This window comes from Xiphias gladius, chromosome 2 (assembly GCF_016859285.1).
Source record: "Xiphias gladius isolate SHS-SW01 ecotype Sanya breed wild chromosome 2, ASM1685928v1, whole genome shotgun sequence".
In the NCBI taxonomy this organism is placed as follows: Eukaryota; Metazoa; Chordata; class Actinopteri; order Istiophoriformes; family Xiphiidae; genus Xiphias; species Xiphias gladius.
Window position 1 is genome coordinate 5,646,509 of NC_053401.1, and position 21,513 is coordinate 5,668,021.

At 41.7% G+C, this 21,513-nt stretch overlaps 1 protein-coding gene and 1 long non-coding RNA gene across 11 annotated transcripts in view; one reads left to right on the forward strand and one right to left on the reverse strand.

Moving 5' to 3' along the window:
- The window catches only part of ppfia2 (PTPRF interacting protein alpha 2), a 49,834-nt gene extending 35,709 nt beyond the window's left edge, over positions 1 to 14,125 (reverse strand). For 7 of the 9 annotated variants that reach the window (XM_040145707.1, XM_040145697.1, XM_040145725.1 and 4 more), the window contains exons 1-5: positions 13,762 to 14,125; positions 11,027 to 11,128; positions 7,160 to 7,324; positions 5,903 to 5,977; positions 244 to 354 (exon numbers count right to left, since the gene is read on the reverse strand). In XM_040145707.1, the coding sequence (XP_040001641.1) occupies positions 244 to 354; positions 5,903 to 5,977; positions 7,160 to 7,270 (297 nt within the window). In that variant the 5' untranslated portion in view covers positions 7,271 to 7,324; positions 11,027 to 11,128; positions 13,762 to 14,125. Of the gene's footprint in view, positions 1 to 243; positions 355 to 5,902; positions 5,978 to 7,159; positions 7,325 to 11,026; positions 11,129 to 13,041; positions 13,136 to 13,761 lie in introns of those variants that run through there. The other 2 variants (XM_040145678.1, XM_040145739.1) reach the window with 2 other exon arrangements.
- Positions 13,140 to 20,679, forward strand: LOC120800040. 2 transcript variants are annotated; one of them, XR_005708927.1, is made up of 3 exons: positions 13,140 to 13,260; positions 17,544 to 18,015; positions 19,860 to 20,679. It is a non-coding gene; the product is annotated as an uncharacterized LOC120800040 (long non-coding RNA). The 2 variants fall into 2 exon arrangements; XR_005708926.1 differs by having other exon boundaries at positions 19,878 to 20,679.
- The last annotated feature ends 834 nt before the right edge of the window (positions 20,680 to 21,513 follow it).

The following is a 21,513-nucleotide window of genomic DNA, read 5'->3' on the forward strand; positions in this document are numbered from 1 at the left end:
TGAAATCAGGACCTAAAAGTATTTCTTAAACTAGCTCTGTTCACTTTATTTTGAACCATACCGTAGTACATTTTGCAAGATTTGTGCCCAATTTGACTGACACTGAGTGCACCTCCTTCACATCATTTAAAAAAAAATGCTTGTAGGGTAAAGCATCCACTTTTACACACTGCTGAAGTTTAAACCAAACCACATGATTTGAAAACATTTTTTCCCCACCCATATTTTAACAAGGTTGCCCACCTTGCCATGGACCTTCTGCTGAGCTTCACTACCCTCCAGTATGTCCTCTCCTCCCTCTCCAGACGCCACTTTCCTCTGGATGTGAGCATTCTGCTCCCGTAAGGCCACAATCTGCAGGACGGGAAAAAGCTAACAGGTTAGAGCTGAAACACACATACTTGCATGCGCATAGAAACACACAGAATAAATGTTGGATGAAAAACAAGATCAGACGCCGCAACATTAGCTCGAACCTCTTGAGGCGTCAGCGTTTTAACATGAAAGTGGCACAAATGCTACTTGATGCAGAAAAAGTCATGTTTAATTCTACTGCAATACTAGTGAATTCCAGTATGTCCCCGTCTGAAGGAATTTCTGGAACGTGACGTTAACTATCATGAAGTTGGAAACACATGAGCCCTGATTGTATGAGGCATGCGATCTGTGGATCTCATGCCTCGTTTCACCACTTTAAACAACTGTCCTAAAGTCATAATCCTGTCAGAGGGGTGACAGAGGTCCACAGACGGCAATAATTAGGTCGTGAGGGGGGTGATAATCACACACACCATGTGATTATCGCCCTCCTCAAGATAGGGAAGAGAAAGGCAGATAGTGTACTTGGCTGCTACTTGTCCCTCATAAACAATCTGAAGCTCCTGAGACTTAGTGGTGCCTCGTGTACTTTTCAAAACAAGACTTTCCAGAACTTGAACCTTGTGGGAGTGAGACAGTATATCACTATTTAAAAGACATGGCCTTCCAAAAATGTCGAAGTCTTGTGAAACTTCCTCCGCATTAAAGTGATCACTTCAGAGCAGCTCTGAAAAATATTACAGGGGCAAATCAGACGGCCGTGGTGTGAGCCAACCGCTGTAGGTTTGTAGCTGATGGCAGTTCAGCCTGTCTCTCTCCCCTCTACCCTGGTTTCTAATCCTCTAGTTTCTTTGCATCTGGTTTAATTTTGGTTCATTTTCCCTTCTAGTTACGTAAAATAAACTAATCTCGACTTGTGTGGTTTTGTCCAACCTTGTGTTCCGGGTTGAGACAAACTGACAACACGATGAAGTGATCGCTGTTAAAGGAAAATTTGGGTTTATTGCACCTTGGGGCATCATTTCTTTGAGTTATGACGTTGTACCCACAAATTATGATCACGATGGACTTTAAAACAGAAAGTCTGGCTAATAATTTTACATTTTTCCTTTTTTCTCTCTAACAGTAAGTTTGGACAACCTTTTGATCATTGTCCGACGGCTTGTTTTTTTTCGTGAAATGTCTGACTTCTTTTTAACAATGTTTTCGTGTTCCCAGAACTCAACAATTTACACAGTACAATGTGCAATGTTATTGTTACAAATAGAAATAAGGAAAGTAAGACCCAAGTTGTATGAAACTGGAATTCCCTTAAAAGTCATCTTATAAAAACATTTATATTCACAGAAAGTAAGTTCACTGAACCCTGCCAGGATTTCTCCCCTTACAAAAATAAACATAAATTATTTAATGAATACAAAGAAAATTAAAAAAAAAGACTACAGTACATGGTGTGTGCTGTTAGCGTGATGTGATTAAAGCGGCATCATGCTAGTTCTACTCTAGTATTTAGAAGGTTTGGAAATGCTTTAATCGCTGAAACAGCCCGGACCCTAAAATCTGCATGATGTTAGTTTTCGACACGACCACTGGTAAAAAGAAACAATGCTCTCAACTGACCTGGTTTAAACTCAAAATCCTGACCTGCTCTCACTGACATCAAAGTTGATGTCAGGATTCCTTTAAAGTAGAGCCAAAATGCCTTGACAGGTGATTATTCCCCATCCACAGTGGGCAGGTTCACCTTACATTAAGCTTGGATTATAACTCTGCAGCCTGAAACTTCGCCCGCGACAGCTTGGCTTCTTCTTCACTGCTGCACACTGAACCCAGAGCGTCGCTGTTCATTACTTTTAACTTGCGCGTAATTATGCCTCGGTATGTTTCTGTACCATTATTCTGAAACTGTCTGTAATTTTTCCAGCTCAGAAATCAAACGCTAATACCAACCCTGACATAAAGGCACAACATATCATGAACGCAGCACCATAGGTGAATCTCCAGGTCAGAAATTACAGAAGGACAAGTGTACGAGATGCAAAATTAACATGGCGCCTACTATTTCTTTTGGATGTTGTTGATTTACCTCTCATCAAAGGCAGACATCTGATGGAAAAGAAAGGGAAGGACAAGAGGCAGAGAGGGGGCACAGCTTCGTGATTCTGTTGTCCTTCTTTAGCAATTCTGTGTGGACAGGACTGTCTGATGTAATGTGATGCGGGAGAGACTGGACGAATGGGAGGAGGAGTGAAGGGAGGGATGGGAGGGGGCTTCTTAGAGTGTAAAAGATTGATGTTGTCAAGGTGAGAGCTGGGGGCATACAAGCCTGTGGTGCAATGTGCTTAAATTACAATCAATTTGGACCAAATGCATGTGTGTGTACACACACACACACACACACACACACACACACACGCACGAACATATATATAGGTGAAAGGTGCATCAATTTTGTGCGTGTAAATTTGCCTTGGGATTTCTTTGGCAAAGATGTGAGAGTTGCCACACAGGATTAGACCGGGCAGAATAAAAAAAGCAATATGCTTGTTTCCTGTGACGAAGTCTTCGATCTCACTCATTGTAGACTTGACTGATCCCATGCCAGACCTCCTCCGAGTTATTAAGCTGAAACAATTGAAAAACAAAAATCTGCCATTTTTGCCTTTTTCCAACAGAGATCAATTCGTCTCAAGAACACTCTAAACTTCTGTTCCATTTAATCTGACAGATTTTTTTGTTTTAAAAGCCCCCCCCCCAAAAAAAAAAAAACATGACCGATGGATCCTACATGAACACAAAAAATTTCAGCCGGAGCTTGAACAGTTTTGTTTATTTCACATGAAAGATTTATGGCTTTGCTGTTTTGTCTGTGCTCTTCTCACTGGTTTGTATGAGCTGGGATTCAGTGGGGAAAAGGCGATGTCACATACTTCTGGGCACCAATCAGGATATAGCAGTATTTAAAAAAAAAAAAAAGAAAAAAATCAAAAACAAATAATTTTAAAAATAAATCCAGTGACAGTTGTGGGGTTGTGTGCTCATGTTGACAGGCCACTGTCAATCCAACTCAATTTTCAGTTTTAAACTCTTAATAAATAACAGTTAAAGCGGTTTTTCAGAACATTGAGTTTAATTCTTGCTTGATTCATCATGAATAATTTGATGTTATAGAGTAATAGTTCGTATAAAAAAAATCAGGTTTTCAAGGGATTAAAGAAAACAAGATTTTTGGATTTAGTATGAGATCTGCCTACTGCAATGCATTCTGTGCTTTTCATAGATTTCATGGGGTAAAACTTAAACTGAGTAAACCCTGGCACTTTTACGCTGCAGTTTTCAAAATGTGTCACAGTGTGGATTCATATCCATTGTCTCCTATAAGTAATCAAATAAACAGTAAACAACAATTTATCCTCAGATAAGATTCCGACACGTTCTTTTTTAGAGTTTGTTCCAAATCGCAATCACTGGCAGTTATCCGTGTGTCGCACACTTAAACACCTGTGGCCGCGTGAGGTCAAAAGCTGCCGATTTCATCAGGCATGCCTGTGTTGTCTAATCCCCTGCGGGGAGAAGGAACTCGTACCAGACCTCCATCCCAAATCAATTACCGGTTTGCTGGCTCGCGGCTCTGCCCGCCTCCCTGGAGCCTCTGAAGGTGTGGACGCTATTCTGTTCGGCAAAGCCGGTTTAACCGCCTCTTTCACTGCCTCATGGGCCAATCATTCATCTGTCCACCGCACTGACAAGTGTAGTGTTAACCATTTACAAGGGACGGCCTTGCAGGTGTACTGTATGGTCTTTCTAACCTTGGCTGTGTGATGTGAGAAAATGCTCCAAAGTGCCATGTCCTCCACGGAGATGTCTGTCAGGGACTTAGCAGTTTAGTTAAAAAGCAGACTAAGCCCAAAAGCTGTAAAGTTAAAAAGAGAGATAGTTTGGGGAACCAGCAGCAACTGTCCACTCCTTTTACTTTCCCTCTCTCCCTTTCTGCCCAGATCCTACACCTTCCAGTCTTGGATTCAGACCACAAGCGGCTCGAGCATCTACTTACCCCTCAAAACACTTAATTACGGTTTGTCTGGTAAGTCTCACTCTCCGTGTTTTTGTCTCCTTCACACTCGTCTTCACACCCGCCCGATGTGCTTTGACCAACTACTCCCCTGTCATTAACACACACACACACACACACACACACACACACACACACACACACACACACACACACACACACACACACCTCCACACACAACCTGCCTCTGCTTCCCACCTGCACATCTCTATTTTTGTGTTCTGCCTCTCTTAGCTCTTTTTCCCTTCCTCCTCTCTCCTCTCCAGACAGATCTAACTGTCTGTCTGTCCGTCCACCCACTGCACCCTCCAGCCTCCACCCTCCAGCCCCCACCCCCCTTCTTCTCTTCTCCTTACTGACTTTTATTCTAGGTCCGAGTGTCAGACTGGCATGTCTGACAGGCTGTGAAATGCCAGCCTGAGGGTTTTTCTCAGCTGGAACAAGACCATCTGCAGTACGAGAGCTGCTCCGGCTCTGCTGCCAGCCCGAGCCAGCAGGTTGAGAAGAAGTTAGGCCACCATAGAAAGAGTGACCACTCTTCTGTCAGCGCTGTGCTTCAGCCACTTATGTGTGCAGTGCTATTATGTGCTAATCCCTGTAAAGATGAGGGTGAGTAATGTCTGCAGAGGTGATGCGGCTGCTTCTGGGTGTTTGAGTTGATATATAATTCAGGACACAAATCTGGACACATTTCGGGACACATCAAAGTGTGTACTAGATTAACATTCCCATAAACAAGCAGTACATATTCCTGTATATTTCTTCTGTGAGTTGGAACGTGTTTCTTTACAGAAGTCTGAATGTCAAGAGTGCTACAGTACGTACTATACTGCCTTTTAATGTTGTTGTTTTTATCATTCTATCAACACTTATTTTCAAATGTTTCTTTTTATATTTTTTCCCAATTTCTCCTATCTAAAGCACTTTTAAAAACAGCAACTGTCTCTAATTCTTTTTAAAACAAGTATTATCCTCTTCCCGTCCTCTTGCTTTGTGCGTATCTGTTGATCTAGGTTCAGAAGCTGCTTGTTCTTACAGTCATAAATAAACTTGAATTGAATTGAATTGAATGGAAATGAATGAAAGTACTTCAAAACTGTCTCATTCGCATTTAAGTGCATTTAAGTACATTATCTGATTCTGGCAGATGAATTGTACATATATAACACATGACCATTCCGGTACAATTTCCTTTAATCACATGTTGTATTAGAAGTAGTTCGGAATTTATAGTAGTCTGGTTGTTGTAACTACTGTCAGTATTGACGTTACTTGCAATAATCACTGTGTGTCTTATTTGCTTTGACTGTCATGATCAAATTCCCTACTAGAATTTAATCTAATAAAAATTGAATCCTATATTTAATTTTATTATAAAAAGAAAATGAGAGACACTACCCTGTATTTTTTTTTTTTAGGAGATCTAATTCCTGTATCCATCCGTCCATGCATACAAGATTTAAATAGTATCACATTCATTATCTTGAACATAACAGCTGTGGCATCTCTTACCTCCTGATTGGCTGCTGTGAGCTCCTCCTCCAAGGCGGACACCCTCTCAAGAGACACCCGTAGTCTCTCTCTTACCTGAAAACCAAAACAACCAGACACATATCATGACCTGCGTGCAAATCTCTTGAATCGTGTCCTTAACACGTGCACGTTTCTGCATCCGGCCTCAAATGGATTCATATGGTAGCGAAGGGCCTGGCAGAAAAATACACACACATTTTTTCCTTACTGCTGTTTAAATTCCAGTTCAGGCAATCATGGGTTAACACAGCAGGAAAAAAAAAAGCCCGACTGCTGCAGCAGAAAGAGCTTTTCCTCCCTTAGCCACAGAAGTACACTCTGCAGTGGCTTCAAAGCAGCATTATGAGGCTTTTATTGCTTTTAAAGCACCAGTTGCTAGGAGGAGATTCCCCTCCTACACTCCTCTCTTCATCAGAGAAACTCAGCATACTTGTCCTCTTTGTTTTTTGTGGCTGTGATGGAGCAATTACTTGCGCCGCATGGCGACCGTGCTCCACGGCTGCTGTGGCCCAGTAGGATACCAGATCTCAGAGGAGGTTGATCCTGGATTAGAAGTTAGCTGGGGTCTGGGTCGGGATGGTCCCACAGCTGCAGCTTTTATTCCCTTGCCAATGGACGTGCTTTATAAATGATGGCTTTTAGAGGAGAGGCTGAATGGATTACAGAGGCGGTGGTGATATCACACAGGGGGGCTAAGGTCATAAATTAGCAGGCTGTGAGGAGGCAGGAGAAATGCTGGTTGGGACACGTGGAGGCTAAAACCAACATGCGACACCAGGAAAACACAGATGACATTGCAGCGGCAATGTGTGCATCATTTGGTGTTAGCTGTTCGATTCATCAATACACTGAGATAATAATACACAATTTAAACTCTCCGAATAGAAAATATGTCACCGTCACAATGAATCGATATGATTACACATATATACCAATTCCGCTTGATGATTTTTACTAACTTCATGAATGGGGATCTGAAAAGATGAGGTGTTAATCAACCTCTACATTATCAGACAAGTGACATACACGGAAATCTGTGCTGTTCAAGAGACACAAAACTCTAATTTCAGGATTTATACTTGAGACTAGAACCTTAGTTATAATGTTGCAAATGTAGAGTAAAACACCTAAGACCAAGACAAAGCTAAAAAAAAACAGATTCTTAATCGTATCTGTACACACTGCTTAGGCAGACACCTTGAAAATAAAGTGTAGTGCTAATGGAAGCAGACCTACCTTCTCATCTAGGGCTTTATGGTGTTCAAACAAGGATTTGAGTGCTTTGAGGACTTCAACTTCACTGGACACTCCCGAGGGAGACTGAGCCTGCCGCTTGACCACTGTCATACGAAGCGACCGCTCGTGTCTGGACACCAGGCACTCCAGATGCTCCAGCAGCAGCTGAGGACACACACGGGGGAAATCACTGTTATCATCAACGTCGTTCATATGCAGGGCAAACACAGGCATAATGTGGAGGGAATCCAAAATGACAAACAGGGCTTGAGCACATAGAAACTTTAGATCCATTACATCTCTATTCATTTATTTAAGAATTAAGGATTTTTGAAAGTACTGGAAGACCGATTTCATGTAGGCTTCATCTGATGTAATGTAATAAGACCGTATAAATCAATTCAAAGTAAATATGCACTTAACGGATATTGAAATGATTACAAGAAAGGATGAATGCTTCTTAAGGCTTGCTTGATGAGAGGAAAGCCTGACGAAGCATGTGCAAAATGCATTGTTTGCTCTTGCTGAAATAAAAGCAAAAATAAACGAATAAAACAAACAAAAACATGTTTGAGGGTCTACAGCTGTGTTTTTGTGTGTGGCCAGCCCTTTTATTATCACCATATATGATCCCATTGAATTAAAATCATTGTAAGTATTAACAGGCGTGAAATAAGAAAATGTTTTATTAAATAATTTACGATAATTTTGCCCCATTTTTTGGAAAATGTGCCGTGTAAAGTCCACTCAGTTGCCAGTTAAAAATAAGACAGTGTAATACATCAAACTGCAATAAATCCTACCCTCATTAAGGTCATATGCATCCTCCTAAATATCCATACCGTTGAATCAACACCTCTGTAAAACAGTTTCAACAAAATTGCACATTTTAACCTTCACGAAGGTAGGATTTAGTGCAGGACTGTTATATTAAACTGCATTCGTTTTAGCTAGGTGTACCTAATAAACTGGCAACTGAGTGTATGTGCTGTAATACCTTGTAAGTGTAAAGGTATGAACAATGTAAAAAAAAACAAAACAAAAAAACATTCAAATCTACAACAGCAGCTGCAATCCTTCCAACAGTGAAAAGGGATTCTGCTAGTCTGGGTTGCTAGGTCGGTAGTCAAGTCAAATGCCAGCAGAGAGCTTCACAAGGACAGAGGAGAGATGCAGAGATGAGGGGGTTGACTTCAGGAAAAGAAACTACACAACAACCACCGCACATAGGATGTGACTGGAAGAGAGAATACCAGTTCGGTTGCATGAATAAAACATTCATTGTGGTTTCCTACATAGGTTCCATTGTGAGATCTGTTTATAGCATCATCTGCTTTCATTTACCTATGTCACTCATTTCTCCTGGATCACAGACACACTGGAGCAGTCTGGTGGTGATGCACATCTCAACACTTCAAATCCGTCTCGGAAAGTTGTCCAAGGACATAATATCATAACCCCAAGATAAATGATATTGTTACAGGGTAAAGTTCCAGCTCAAAATGATGTCCCCACTGGCTTCATCCCTGACAGAACTTCGCCTCAGTAGTCTAAACATCCTCCAATGACGCTGCCCAACTGAAGCTGCAGCTGGGATAAATGTATTCTGTGGTTAGATCCTGGTTAGGAAATCAAGTCACTCTGCTATCTCTGGGGCTGCATTTTTTAAAACAAGGAACTACAGAGGTTCTTACTAAAGAACGCAAGAACACAGAACAATTTAGTGTAAGTAAACAGTACATACAGAGACAAAGATGAAGATGAGCGCAACAAGCAGCAGCGTCTAATAAGAGATTCAGTGTCGACTTAAACCGGTCTACCCAGTACGTCCTCTTATATATTCTTCTTGACAGTAAAAGCCTCTTCTGCAAGTCAGCTACAAGAAATACGTAGTCGACGTTGCTAATTTGCCAGGTCTGAAAAAAGATGCTAAATAGTCTAATGTGAAAGTGGAGGGCTCCAATTGGTTTGGGACCTTCCAGAACATAAACGCTGGGGATATATTTGCAGGATATCTTTGATGCAGGTTGGGGCCTCATCATCATCATGGGCTAAAATTTCATATATGAAAATAAGAGCAGCTGCTGAACCACACACATTCGGTAGATGCATCCAGGAAACCATTCTCCTCCATATATAATCCCCACAAAAGTAACACAAGTAAAGTAAAACTGCCATCCATAATGGAGACGGAGCATCTGGTGGGTATCTGTTGCTATGGGAAAGGCCACAGACTTTAAGAGAAATAAGGGACACGGTCCATAATATTTTTGTCCTCTTTTTGCTCCAATTTGACAAACAAATTTCATGTGTTTAATTTTCCCAACAGAATGTGGCAGACAGTTTCAACAGGAAACATTTTAGCAGGTGGGAAGTGATCAAAATCTCTGCAAGAGGGGGTGGTGGTAGCAGTTGGAAATCCAGCAGGAGCGTGTGGGTCCTGGGTTGAAAAAGAAAAAAGACCCCGTGCAGACCTCTACTGCAGCTGAAAGGAGACCCAGTGTCATCTCTGCTCTTGTCTGCCTGATACAACCGTCTCTCTGAGAGCCTCATCAGCAGCCGTCAAGTCCAAGTTCATGCTCCTGCACGCTAAACAAAATGCCAACAGCTGAATCGATCAGAAAACGAGCGTTTCCAGTGAGTTCTGCCTTAAATAATACCTTCAGAGCAAGAACTGACAACAGCCACGGTCTAATCCCATTCAGCAAATATTTTCATCATTTATCCGTTGCTCTGCTTTTTCTGTCTTACCGTGTCGCTGCACCATTTGAGTCTACGGATTTACATGCATGTCATTTGATTGTGATGCTCATCCCAGACGGCCGGTGAAGTTAACCTGTCTTTCCACTGTCATCACATCTGTTATCAGCTCCACCAGTCCACTGACTGCCTGCGCAGGCCTTCGTAGATTTAATTATGTAATGTAAAAACCTACCGGTGACATAATCAAGCTTAATTAAAGTTTGCTTGGTAATTGCCCCTTTGGAGGATTTGAGGCGCTAATAAAGTGGGAGAGTGAAAATGACTTTTGTCTGTCTCTGTTTCTTGCGCCTCACCTCCCTCTTGTCCTTGTTTTTAAGTCACTGTTGTGCCAAAATCTTCTGCCTCCACCCAGAAGAAAGATAGTGCCAGACTGTGAATCCAAACTTAATCAGCACTGGGATGGAAAACAGAGTCTTATCTGTCAACAACAGAGTGTACTTACTGCTTTAAAAAGGAAATATTTTTCACTGAAGATACAGGACTTCAGCTCCACAAAATTGCGCTGATCGCCTAATATCTTTAGTTGTTTTATTTATTTACCCCCCCCCCCAAAAAAAAATACCTTGAACCGGACACTGCAGGGCATCAGTGCCATTTGGACTTAGTTTTACTCTTGAGCGGCCATCCATGTGAAGTAAGTGGAAAAATGTTCAGGCAGAATGCGGGGAGCTAATGAGGTATGTCTGGGCATTGGAAACACACAGTGTGCAATGTTTGCTTCAGCGCTTCTACAGCCCTAAAACCGTACCCACCAGATAGCTTAAGCTTCCTCAGGATGCTGTCTATCAGACTGTGCAGCAAGCTTTGGTTTTTTCGCAGCTGACATGAAAATTTGGGGCAAGTTGTGAAACTTGTGGAATGCAAATTTAAGGGGCTGGATATGGATGAAAAAAGTCCCTTCGTGTGCTTCATTTTCGGATGACTATGTCAAAACAACAGTTGCGATTGGCTGTATTTGTCCAGAAACTTCTGAATGCCTCAAAGAACTGCCATGTTAACTCAGTGTAATACAATGTCAAGTTAACCATGTCAAGTAAGATTATTTGGTGGCAGTATAAACAGTTTAGTTCATGTTTTAGGATACGTGTGGAAGCTGCTCCTCACCCTGGTGTTGTTTCTCTCGGCTTTGAGCTCAGAGATCTCCTCCTCCTTCTCCAGCAGCTGCTCCCTGCAGGCGTTCAGCTCCTTGGTCAGCGCAGCAAACTCCTGAACAACAACAATAATAAGAAAAAAAAAATTAAAAAAAAAAAAGGGAGGAGATGGGTCAGCATCACAAAATACTCTGCAATAGCCCTCCATTGTCTAAGATATGGTGACGCAATGAAGCTTAAAGCAGCAGGGCTTGTTAGATGGTTGATGGCTGTAAACACGGGACAACGACAAAATAACAAAGAATAAAATGAAATCGCTACGAAGAACTTCTTCTACCAGTTACTGATGTCAATGTAAACACATAGGTGCAGTTTGAAAGACTCATTTAATAAACATTAAAACCTCAATGGAGTCCACTTTTAAGCAGTTTGTAAGGACTAGAGCAGACTGATACCGCAGACTGGACTTTTGAGGCCGATACCAATATCAATATTTGAGTTTCAAAAAACCTGATAACTTCATATCAGCTGATATTAATTTTATTACATGAACACATCACATAAACACACATTTTGGTTTTGAGTCTGTCATTTAGACAATTATGACCGAGACACATACTGAGCGGGACCTTTTACAGTTGGAAAAATAAACATTTCAGTGTCTCTGATTTACTCCAAAACCTCTCCTTGGCATCTCTGTACTAAAATTACTTGCCACGTATTGTCTGCCATTTGTACCAATACATACAGTTAATACTCCTTACTTATTATTGTTAACACCATAAATGTAGACATACTTTAAGTGCACTATTTGGTGCATGTAAAAAAAAAAGTCCCCGTATATATTTTCAACTTCTAAATTAATACTTAAATAATACAGGATAAATGATCTCCCCTATGCCTACAATATAAGTTAAGTCAAATGCCAAAGTTGCTAAAAAACAAAACAAAAAAAGGGAAGTGTTCAGGAAAACATACTCCACTGGAATAAAACAAAACAATGGTTTGGAGTTGCCATAAGATTTTTTAGCCTAACCCGCTTAACCACTTTCTTCTACATTACAGTCAACAAACTGTCAAACTGACATTCCGAGAAAACAGGTTAGATATTCCTATAAATACACATTAAACCAGCTATGAAAAAAATAAATAAATAAGAAAAATCTAAGTTGCAACCACAAGAATTTCAAACAAGTATGGGTCAAAAATGCCCCCTGAAAACATTACAGTCCCTGGGTTCTCATACAAAGCCTATTGAGAGGCTTCTCATAAGATTACATTTTGTCTTATTCTTATGTGGTAAGATACTGGGGGAGTTACTGACTTAATTTATCTAATAAAATAGGTGGTATGGTAAGACCAGGTCAGCCATGCCATTGCATCCGGGAACAAAGGTTCAATCCATCGCACAATGAGGGGCAAGGATTGAATGGTCCAGCGGTAATCTGTGGATGAAAGAGGATTGGCTCCATACAGTGGTGCAGGCGCGGCGCCGGGGTGTAGTGGATTCACGCCTAAGGGCGGACGGAGAGGACTCGGGCCGGTGGTTTGTATTGGCTGTGTAGCGGCACCACGAACCCGACGAGCAAGGCACCATGACCGACTGCTGCGGGCGGTGCGAGCAGCAGGTGTCGACGCTGCTTCGGGGCGGAAGATCGCAGTTTTAGTCGTACAGACATTTTTCTTTTCCCCCGGAGGCGGGAATAATCTCACAAATTGAGTTTAAAACGCAGTTCGAAGAATAAATGGAGATCACCGTGAAAGAGAAAAAGAGGGGTTAAGGACATGTAGTAGGGTAACGGGTCATTTGTGAAATGTGGCACTGCTACTGCCGCTCTGCAGGAGAGGAGGAGGAGGGAGAACCGGGGGAAAAGGATAAGAATGAGGAGGAGGAGAAACGGGAGTAGGATGAGAAGGGAAGGAGGTAGACGCAGGTAGACGCAGAAGAAGAAGTAGGGGGAGGTGGAGGAAAAGTAGTTTCAACCCTCCCCCTCACGTTGAGCTAACGTTAGCTTGAATAAATCAAACCTCAGCCGAGGGCAGTCGCTGCCACGTTGCCGAACCTGCACGGACTGCAGCAGCATCGAGGGCCGAGCTTGAGGAACGAGCGGGGGAATGTCGCTGAGAGAGGAAGGATGGCTGCCACACGGGTTTATAGCCTACCCGCAATTACTGCTTCTTCACCCCCCCCTCATGTTGGACTGAGGGCAGACTGGACGGCACAGCGACTCACTGTCGCCCCCTGAGGTACTAAGTGGTATTACGAGACGGACCGGGGCTAGCTGGCTAGCATGCTAACTTCGGTAGCTAGCTCGTCAAGACGTTACAGAGACGTCTTTGACATAACGTCAAAACTGCTATTTCTTCTCATTCTGTCGATAATTTTAGTTCATTTTTGAATTTCTTAAACTAAAACACTTGCATAATAAAGTTGCTCTCTCAAAATACGGGCTCCACCAGATGACATTAAATTCAACCTAAAATATTTGAGGTATTTCTGTTTCAAGAGCAGCTCAGCTCCCTTTATGAAGCGTTTGCACGAAAATTCAGATTAACACTAAACTTCGAAGGACCTCAGAGGTGAGAAAGAGCACATACACGTGCACAGTACTAAAGGGATGTTGTCCCTGTCGCAAAGAAGAAAGGGGCCTGTCTCAAACAGTAAAATACCAAGCAAAGGAATGCAAACTTTTTGGTTAACATGAGCACTAAGTCTCAAACAGCCTGCCACTGCAATGCCTTGCTCACCTCTGCCAAACCAGCGGCTTTGCCCTCTGTCCGCCTCAATCGAATTTTCCTTCAGATGGATACTAACAAAAGATTTAATTACGCCTGAACTGCATTTATACCACAACTACTGCATGATCAGCCTGCTGGTCCTCGCCCAGACTCAAACCGCAGAAACAGTCCACCAGCACTGTTGCTTCTCTAAACACATTTATATTCGCGAATTCACTTGGGAGTGGTGAGCTACGTGTTGACAGCGCTCTCGTAAACAACCACCTGAGGAGAAGAATCCGCCTGTCGCTCACGAGGACTCCAAACTTCTGGGCCCTGTCGTCCCAGACTAAATTAAGCAAGGTCAGAGGAGACGTCGTTGGAGCGGGTCACATCAGGCAGGTAACAAAGGAATCAAACAGTGACAGCTGTCTCAATGTGACTCCCGATTAATGGGAGGGGCTGTGCAACATTTTAATTTAGAACTGGTTGATACGACACAATAACCAACATGATCAGTGTTTGAGTTCAGAATCAATTTTGAGCGCGCGGTATGCAGGGTATTGCAGGCATTCATACATACATTAGCCTGCTTCTCAACAGCAGTGGGTTCGGTTTACACTGATTTTGCTCCAGAAAAAAAAAATACTCAAGGACTAAAGAAAACATGACTAAATTTTAAAATGTCACCAATAAGATACCAACAATTTCACTGATAATTTTTATGGTTAAGTTTGGAAACAATTCTTTGATTATCCTAGTAGTTGACCGACGCAACGATTAATGATCAGCAATTTTAATAATTGTTTAATCATTTAGTAATTTGTTTAAAAAAAAAAGCCAAACATCTGCTTGTTCTGGCTTTTCGAAAGTCAGGATTTTCTGCTTCTCTGTGCTTTACAGTACAGTCACTGAAAACGTCTGGGGTTCGGGCTGATGATCGGACTATTTTCTGACATTTTATATGCCAAACAGTTAATCGATTAATTAAAAAAAAACAGGGGAAAAAGTAATCCTTAATGAAAAATGAGTTGTGTGAATTACAGTGCGCTTAGGATAAAATAAAAATCTAATAATAAATCAATTCTCAAAAGCTGTCAGGTAAACATAAGTGATCTGTCTATCTGAGTAGACATTGTAATTCAGAATCTGTACACCATCTGCCCTTCAGGAGACAAGGACAATAACTCAGGGTTACCGACACTCCAGGGAGTGTGGCAATATTGTGTCTCATAGCGGCAGTAGCGCAACAAATCCTTATAGACGTTATAGAGCGACAAATCCTCAGCACAAAGACCCCATACGCCATGAAAATCCCCAAATCACTATTGACTGTCAGTCTGCATTGTGAGTGAGCTAATGCGAAAAAGTCAAGTGGATTTACTTCTGTGATCAAAGACTTGATTTTTGGGTGTATGGTCACAGCATGCAGCATACATGGGCCGAGGAACATGGCCTCTCTTTCCTCATGGGACGAATGATGTGGAATCACAGAGCTGCAGGCTTTGGTCATGCTTGTCTCGGGTCTTTGCTGGACACGAACTACGATAAGTAACAGCGGGACAGCCAGTCAATCTGCAGTCTTCAGGGTTCAGAGCCTTCGGGGGGGCGGGGGGTTGCAGCTTCTTTAAATCTAACTAATTTCCAAGTGGATTGCTGCAGGCTGCTGCCGCAACTTTCGGATGCGGTTTCAAAAAAATGCACCGTGGAAGCCCAGACAGTGTGGCTCTTAATGTTTCTGGCCTGTTACTTCGAGATTTGATAATTAAATCATCACGTTTGTGTCCTCATGCCCATGACTTCATTATCTCATAATTAAGTCATATTTTGTGGTTCTCATCCTTTATTGGAGCCACAAGCTCTGACTCAATCTAATACAACTGCCGTGCAACAAAGTCACCTTTTCTGAAGGCGAATGGAATAAAAAGCTGAAGATTACAGACAGATGCTGATTAAACTTTATTGTAATTTGTAGGCTGCTGTATTGGAGGGCATTGTACTGAAAGCTGTTTCTAATGTTTTTCGACTAATTAAACTTCAACCTGCTATTACACTGCTAATATCTAGGTAAAGAAGTGGAATTGTAACATGCTTAAGCCCACGCAGACAAAACCAGGCCAAAGTCTTGCTTCTCTTAACGCCAATAAAACTCTAATTGTAACTGGTCTGCATAATTCCAGAAGGTTAAACTGTCAGGAAAAGCATGTGTATTATATTTAAGGGCCTGCTGACTTAACAACTAGAAGGCCCCTTACATAGATACAGAGGAAGATCGGATCAATTGTTAGGGCCCATCTGTTACCATAGCAACAGGGGATGGGGGGGGCATCTCTATGGAGAGTTGACCCACAGTATAAAGGACCAGGACAGTAGAAGAAAGACAGTTTGTAAGACTATAAACTGTATTTTATTATTATTTTTTAAGATGATTTGAATTTTAAGCGATTTCCACTGAAAGATAATGCGAACAGATTCCTATATTTATATTTTTGTTACATTACTATATTCACAACATAATTATTCTTTGCTAAATATCCTGTATCCTCTCACTAATTTTGCATTTTAAATGATCCATATTCCCAAAAGTGATCATCACACTTTCATTCATTCTTAAAATATCTTGGGAATCATCTGTAAATGAAGCTCGCGTGTCGTTATAGAACACTGCTTCTTTGCCTCACTGCATTTTTCCAAAGTTGTGAGTGTGTGCAGCAGGTCAAAAAAAAAGAAGCTTAGAGCTCATAAATCTCTCTCCCAGGGGAATGTAGCTAATCACAGTCACCTCCTCTTAAGAAAAAGCCCTTCTGCAAATTGCACCATTTGCTTTAATGCTTGTGAGACCCAACAATCCCCTGCTTGTGCAGTGCCGTTAAGCCTAAACTTCCTCAGCAACAGTCTACAGTCTACTCTCCCTCTGGAGCCAGCAATCTCAGGGCAATTGTTTCTCTTAGGGATGAGCTAAAGAAAAGTCTATGACCCCAGGGGCCAGGAAATGTTTTTAAGACTGCCTCTTCCTAAAGGCCACACTGTCAGGACCTTGAAAGATTATGGGCTCCGCTGACACAACATTTCACGTTCTACGGTGGTTTCCAGAACTTCTGCGAAATTTCTGCTCCGAACCAGTGAAATTAATTGACTTCCGCAGCAACGCGATTTATAAAGAGAGTCAATGTTGGTATTGGGTGTTAGCTCATTGTATAACCATTTGTCCTCACACTTAACTTAGCATGCCGACACCCATTTTAATTAACTTTTTTCCCCCCGCTCTGTGCCAAGTGTGATACACACTAACATGCACACACAGGCTGGCGAGGAGTGTAATAATTTTAAAATTATCAAAGGGCATGCTCAGACAGGCAGCAAACAAGAGAAGATAAATCTTCAAGGAGTAAAAAGCTAATGAATTCTAACAGACTTTTGCTAGTAAATAATCACAGGAAAAAACCACAAGGCAATAGCTGGGTTTCCTGCAAAGTATTTCAACATTAAACAACTAAATCGGCAATTTAGGAAAACACTCTTACTGACCTTATTCGCTTTCTTTCCGGGAGGTAGAAGAGAAAATAAATACCGCTCTACTATCTGTGTGTTAAGTATGACGCTAAAGCCACGAGATGATTAGCTTAGCTTAGCCTAGAAAGCAGGGAAAGTGGCTAGCCGGGGTCTCTCCAAATAACTGGCAACATCCATAACCTATATACAAACATCAACATCAAAATAACAAAAAACCGTATGAGGTGTAACACGGGCTTAACCAGAGTTGCTTACATGTATATTTGCGTATATTTATTTTTCTCTCTCTCTCTCTCAAGGAAAACTCAACTTTGTGAATTTTTGGATCCCAGGAAACTCTGCCTCCTGGCACTGCTCTCATAAATAACCCGAAAATGGCCGAATGCAACGTGGTGATTTCCACCACGTTGCATTCGGCCCGGATCCAGTGAGCAGAGAGACAGCAAGAGAAGTCGAGTCCAAGCATATAGATAAAAGCTGAAGTAGAACATGCTGGGCCTTCGCGTGACAGAACATCTTTAATGCATCACTTAAGTGGACTTTCACCTCTGCTGTGGTTTTGCGAGTCAGTTGTACGGAGGGTGGTGTACAGTATACACACTCACACATGCACGTGCGCACACGTAGCGGACGGCTGGAGCCCCGGGGACATTGGAGAACTCCCTCAGGGGAAGTGAGGGGAGTAATGCTGCCATTCCTCGATGTTACCAACTGCTGCCCAGCTGTGAGCAGCGTTGGAGTTTCCTAACAAAAGCAGAGCTGCAGCTTACGGTAATTAGACGGTTTTGATTGCTGAGTCGACTGTTAAATGCAAAAAATTAAGCATCTAAATAGTGTAAGTTATAAAACGTTGGGCCGAATACTGCGTGCACGCTTTTCATCAGTGGCCAGTTTTGATGAAGTGTTACTGCTTTATTTTATTGTCCATTCAAACAGCTGGGAGTATAAAATTCCACTTGGATGAGCTGAGGTTTTGCTCCAAGTCTCTCTCTAGCACTATTTTACCCATGAGCTGCTGGACCACAATCCACCCACCTCCTTCTTTTCCCCACTTCTCATTACCCAGGCAAACTGCCTAGCACTGCAATATGTCAGGTAGTGTGTGTGTGTATGTGAGTGTGAGTATGGAGTCTGCCTGTAGGTGAACTGAAATGAAACGGTCGACAAGGCTTCCTCCCTGAGTGGGCCAACTGTCCGCCAAATTTACAGCAGGATCTAGATTTTTTTTTTTTTTTTGGAAATGGAGGTGTGGTCTCTGCAGGAGAGTCATGCTTCCAGGCAAAAAAAAACAAACCCTGGCAATTGTGCATTACTCCCAGAAGAGACGGAGAAGTGGTGGTGTGATTGACAGCAGGCTGACTCACCGAGTGCAACGCAGAGAGCAACTTGAAAAAAACAAAACTGTCACCCATGTGATGATGTTACCTCCATCTCCTGAAGCCAAGCCGCAGGAATCTGTGCAGGGATGTTATCTGAATCCAACAGCAAATTCTCAACAAAAAAAAAAAAAGAGTTTAGAGTGTAACCTTTAGACTCTGTTCCAAAGAATAAATTAGACAAATTCTGACAAGTTTCATGACAAGAAGCTTTCAAACTGCAAAAGGAGCTCTTCGTGAATTCATCGTGACTCCAATTTGGCGGACCTAAAAACATTCTGGGAAAGTACCAGATAATGAGCAATGAGCACAAAACAGAAGTCCTTTTGTGATAGTTGTGCTTTCTCCATTTTTACAAAGTACTGAGTTTCGGAAAGCTCTACTGTAATTCTTGTATTAGATAAACAGTGTTATATTTACCGTGTGAGACCACGGGGAGGACAGGACAGAGCGAGCGGGTGAATAAGGGATGAGATGAGTCTGCTGCTATCAATATGAATGTTACAGCTCCTGCAGTTAACAAATGTCTACGCATGCTGGAGAGGGATGCTGAACTAAAGTGGCCTGGTATCGCTATGATCACATTTTAAACATTCAAATCGGTTAGAGGAAAACGCACAGCTGTGTGAAGAGCCTGCGGGTTGTTGAAAATCATGGTTGGGGTAAATCAGGAGAGAGGAATAGATCATGAAAGACTTTTAACTCAAGTAACCAATTTCTTTTTACTTACACATTTTTTTTTTTTTTTCTTTTATATCCCCTGCACTATACAGAACTTTGAAGGCGTGTAGTGTTGCTGAACAGTCTTATTTCTCTCTTATTTTGTTGATTCAGTGGCTTAAACCTCCTTTTGATTTTACATACATATGTACTTTTATTGTATTTTACTGTCTACATACTTTTATTTTAATGTGTACTTACCATATATAGTACATGCTGTGCATATATATGTAAAAACTATAAAAACTATATATATTATTTATATTATTATACAAAAATATTATCGTTTATCTATATTTACTATTTAGGTATAGTGAGTATTTTTGGCCCAAAAATTCCCTTTGGAATTTATAAAGTTATCTTAAAACAATCATTTCTATGAACATTTGAAGGGTGTATCAATATTTGGTGTCTTAAAAATGTTGAATTTGTCCAAGTCTTTTCAAAAGACTTCCCAAAAATGTAAATATTTAATCTTTCTCAAACTTTTTAAAATCCATATTTTTTGGATAATAACAGGACGCTGAAACTCTTTAGGACTGTAGCACCTCAAGACAAAGACTGACTCCTGGACCAGCAGTCCACCCAGGACCAGTGCCAGCTGGATTCTTGGCCTACATCGTGCTGATAAGAGGGATCCAACACAGGGACTTTAGATCGGACACTGTGGAGCCGCAGAGCCACAGAGACCTTGAGGAACAGCCACCACGCATGAGTTTTAGCTCAGCCAGCAGGATCATTTCCTCAGCTTTAAATATTCAAGAAGGTTATCCGTGCTGGGCGAGCCGGTGAGTTGAAGGTAGACGACAAGTGCTACGACAGCACCCAGCATGCTTGTATCAATTAATCCTTTTCAGGAACCGTGTGGTTGCCTTTCATCTGTCTCTCTGTCAAAATAACATTAAAGACATGCCACCAAATCAACTGACAACTGAACTATTGCTGTCATACAGTCCCATAGTATCTGCAGAAACCTATGTGAGAACCTTAAAAGCATGATTATTCCAGTATTTGTGGGCCTTGTCTTCTGGATCCTATTAAGAGAAACTGGCAGGTTGTAAAGCTATCACAACTTCAAACAGCTGCTCAAACAAAACAGCATACAGTAGAGTGTTTTAATACAGATGCAGGGAAGCTATAACAGGGCTATTGTAAAACCATCAAGCTAGATTGCTTTTTTATTGCTTTCCCAACACAAGCAACACTTTCAACCTGAATGGCAATATGCAATATGCCAGTCTGATTTTACATCTCTTAGTACATGTCCTCTAAAAAAATCCACATAAAATCTAATCTAAGATCGTTTATGCATAATGAACCTTGCAGAAATGAATCATTCACAATTAACCATTAACCACTGAATTCTCTCGGTTGAATAAAGCATTGATTTTATTCAGCTTGATTGCCTCTGAAAATTTTTTGGAAATGGACAGTCAAACAGTTTAATAAATGAGCTACAGAGACAAAAGAGCAAGCTGAATACAAAAAACATGAGCTCTTTCTTGAAAAGGACAATGGCTGGTGGCCCTGAATGGACTTTGTGTTACGCTGTTGTGATGTTACATCAAGTCATCGGTGGACTGGTCACTGCGCTGATGCCTTTAATGGGACCAGAGGAAAACAGCTACTTCCACATGGGAGAGGATTATTCCAGGTAAAGACATGTACAGCGGATGAAAGGTCAGTAGGGATGTTTGCGTGAAAGGACGTGTTTGGGAGAGAGAGAGTGTGACGGCACTGAAGGTAGGAGGGGTTTTGATTTACAATAACCTTTAGCTGGAGAGGTAAGAGGGGTCGTCTCTGTGCTGTAAAAGACCCCTTGAGGCCAAGTCATAAATCTGAGAATGGAAATTACCCCCTGGAAATTTACTGCCCTTCGAGTGCCTAATAACTAATTTTGATCCCTTTGAACCCCTGTACGAGGGCTTGCCACACCTCTACAGCCTCCCATCACAACATTAGCAACAGCCTTCAACCTCTAACTTCCAAAATCCAGGAGAATGAAAGCTGTGTACGATGAAATGACTGGAAATGTGCAACCTGTTGGCTTAGCTTAGCACAAAGATAGGAAAACAGGGGGAAACATCTGGCCCGGCTCTGTCAGAAGGTGACAAAATCCGTCAGCTCACTAATTAAATATTATATGTGATTTGTTTAATCTGTACAAAAAAGA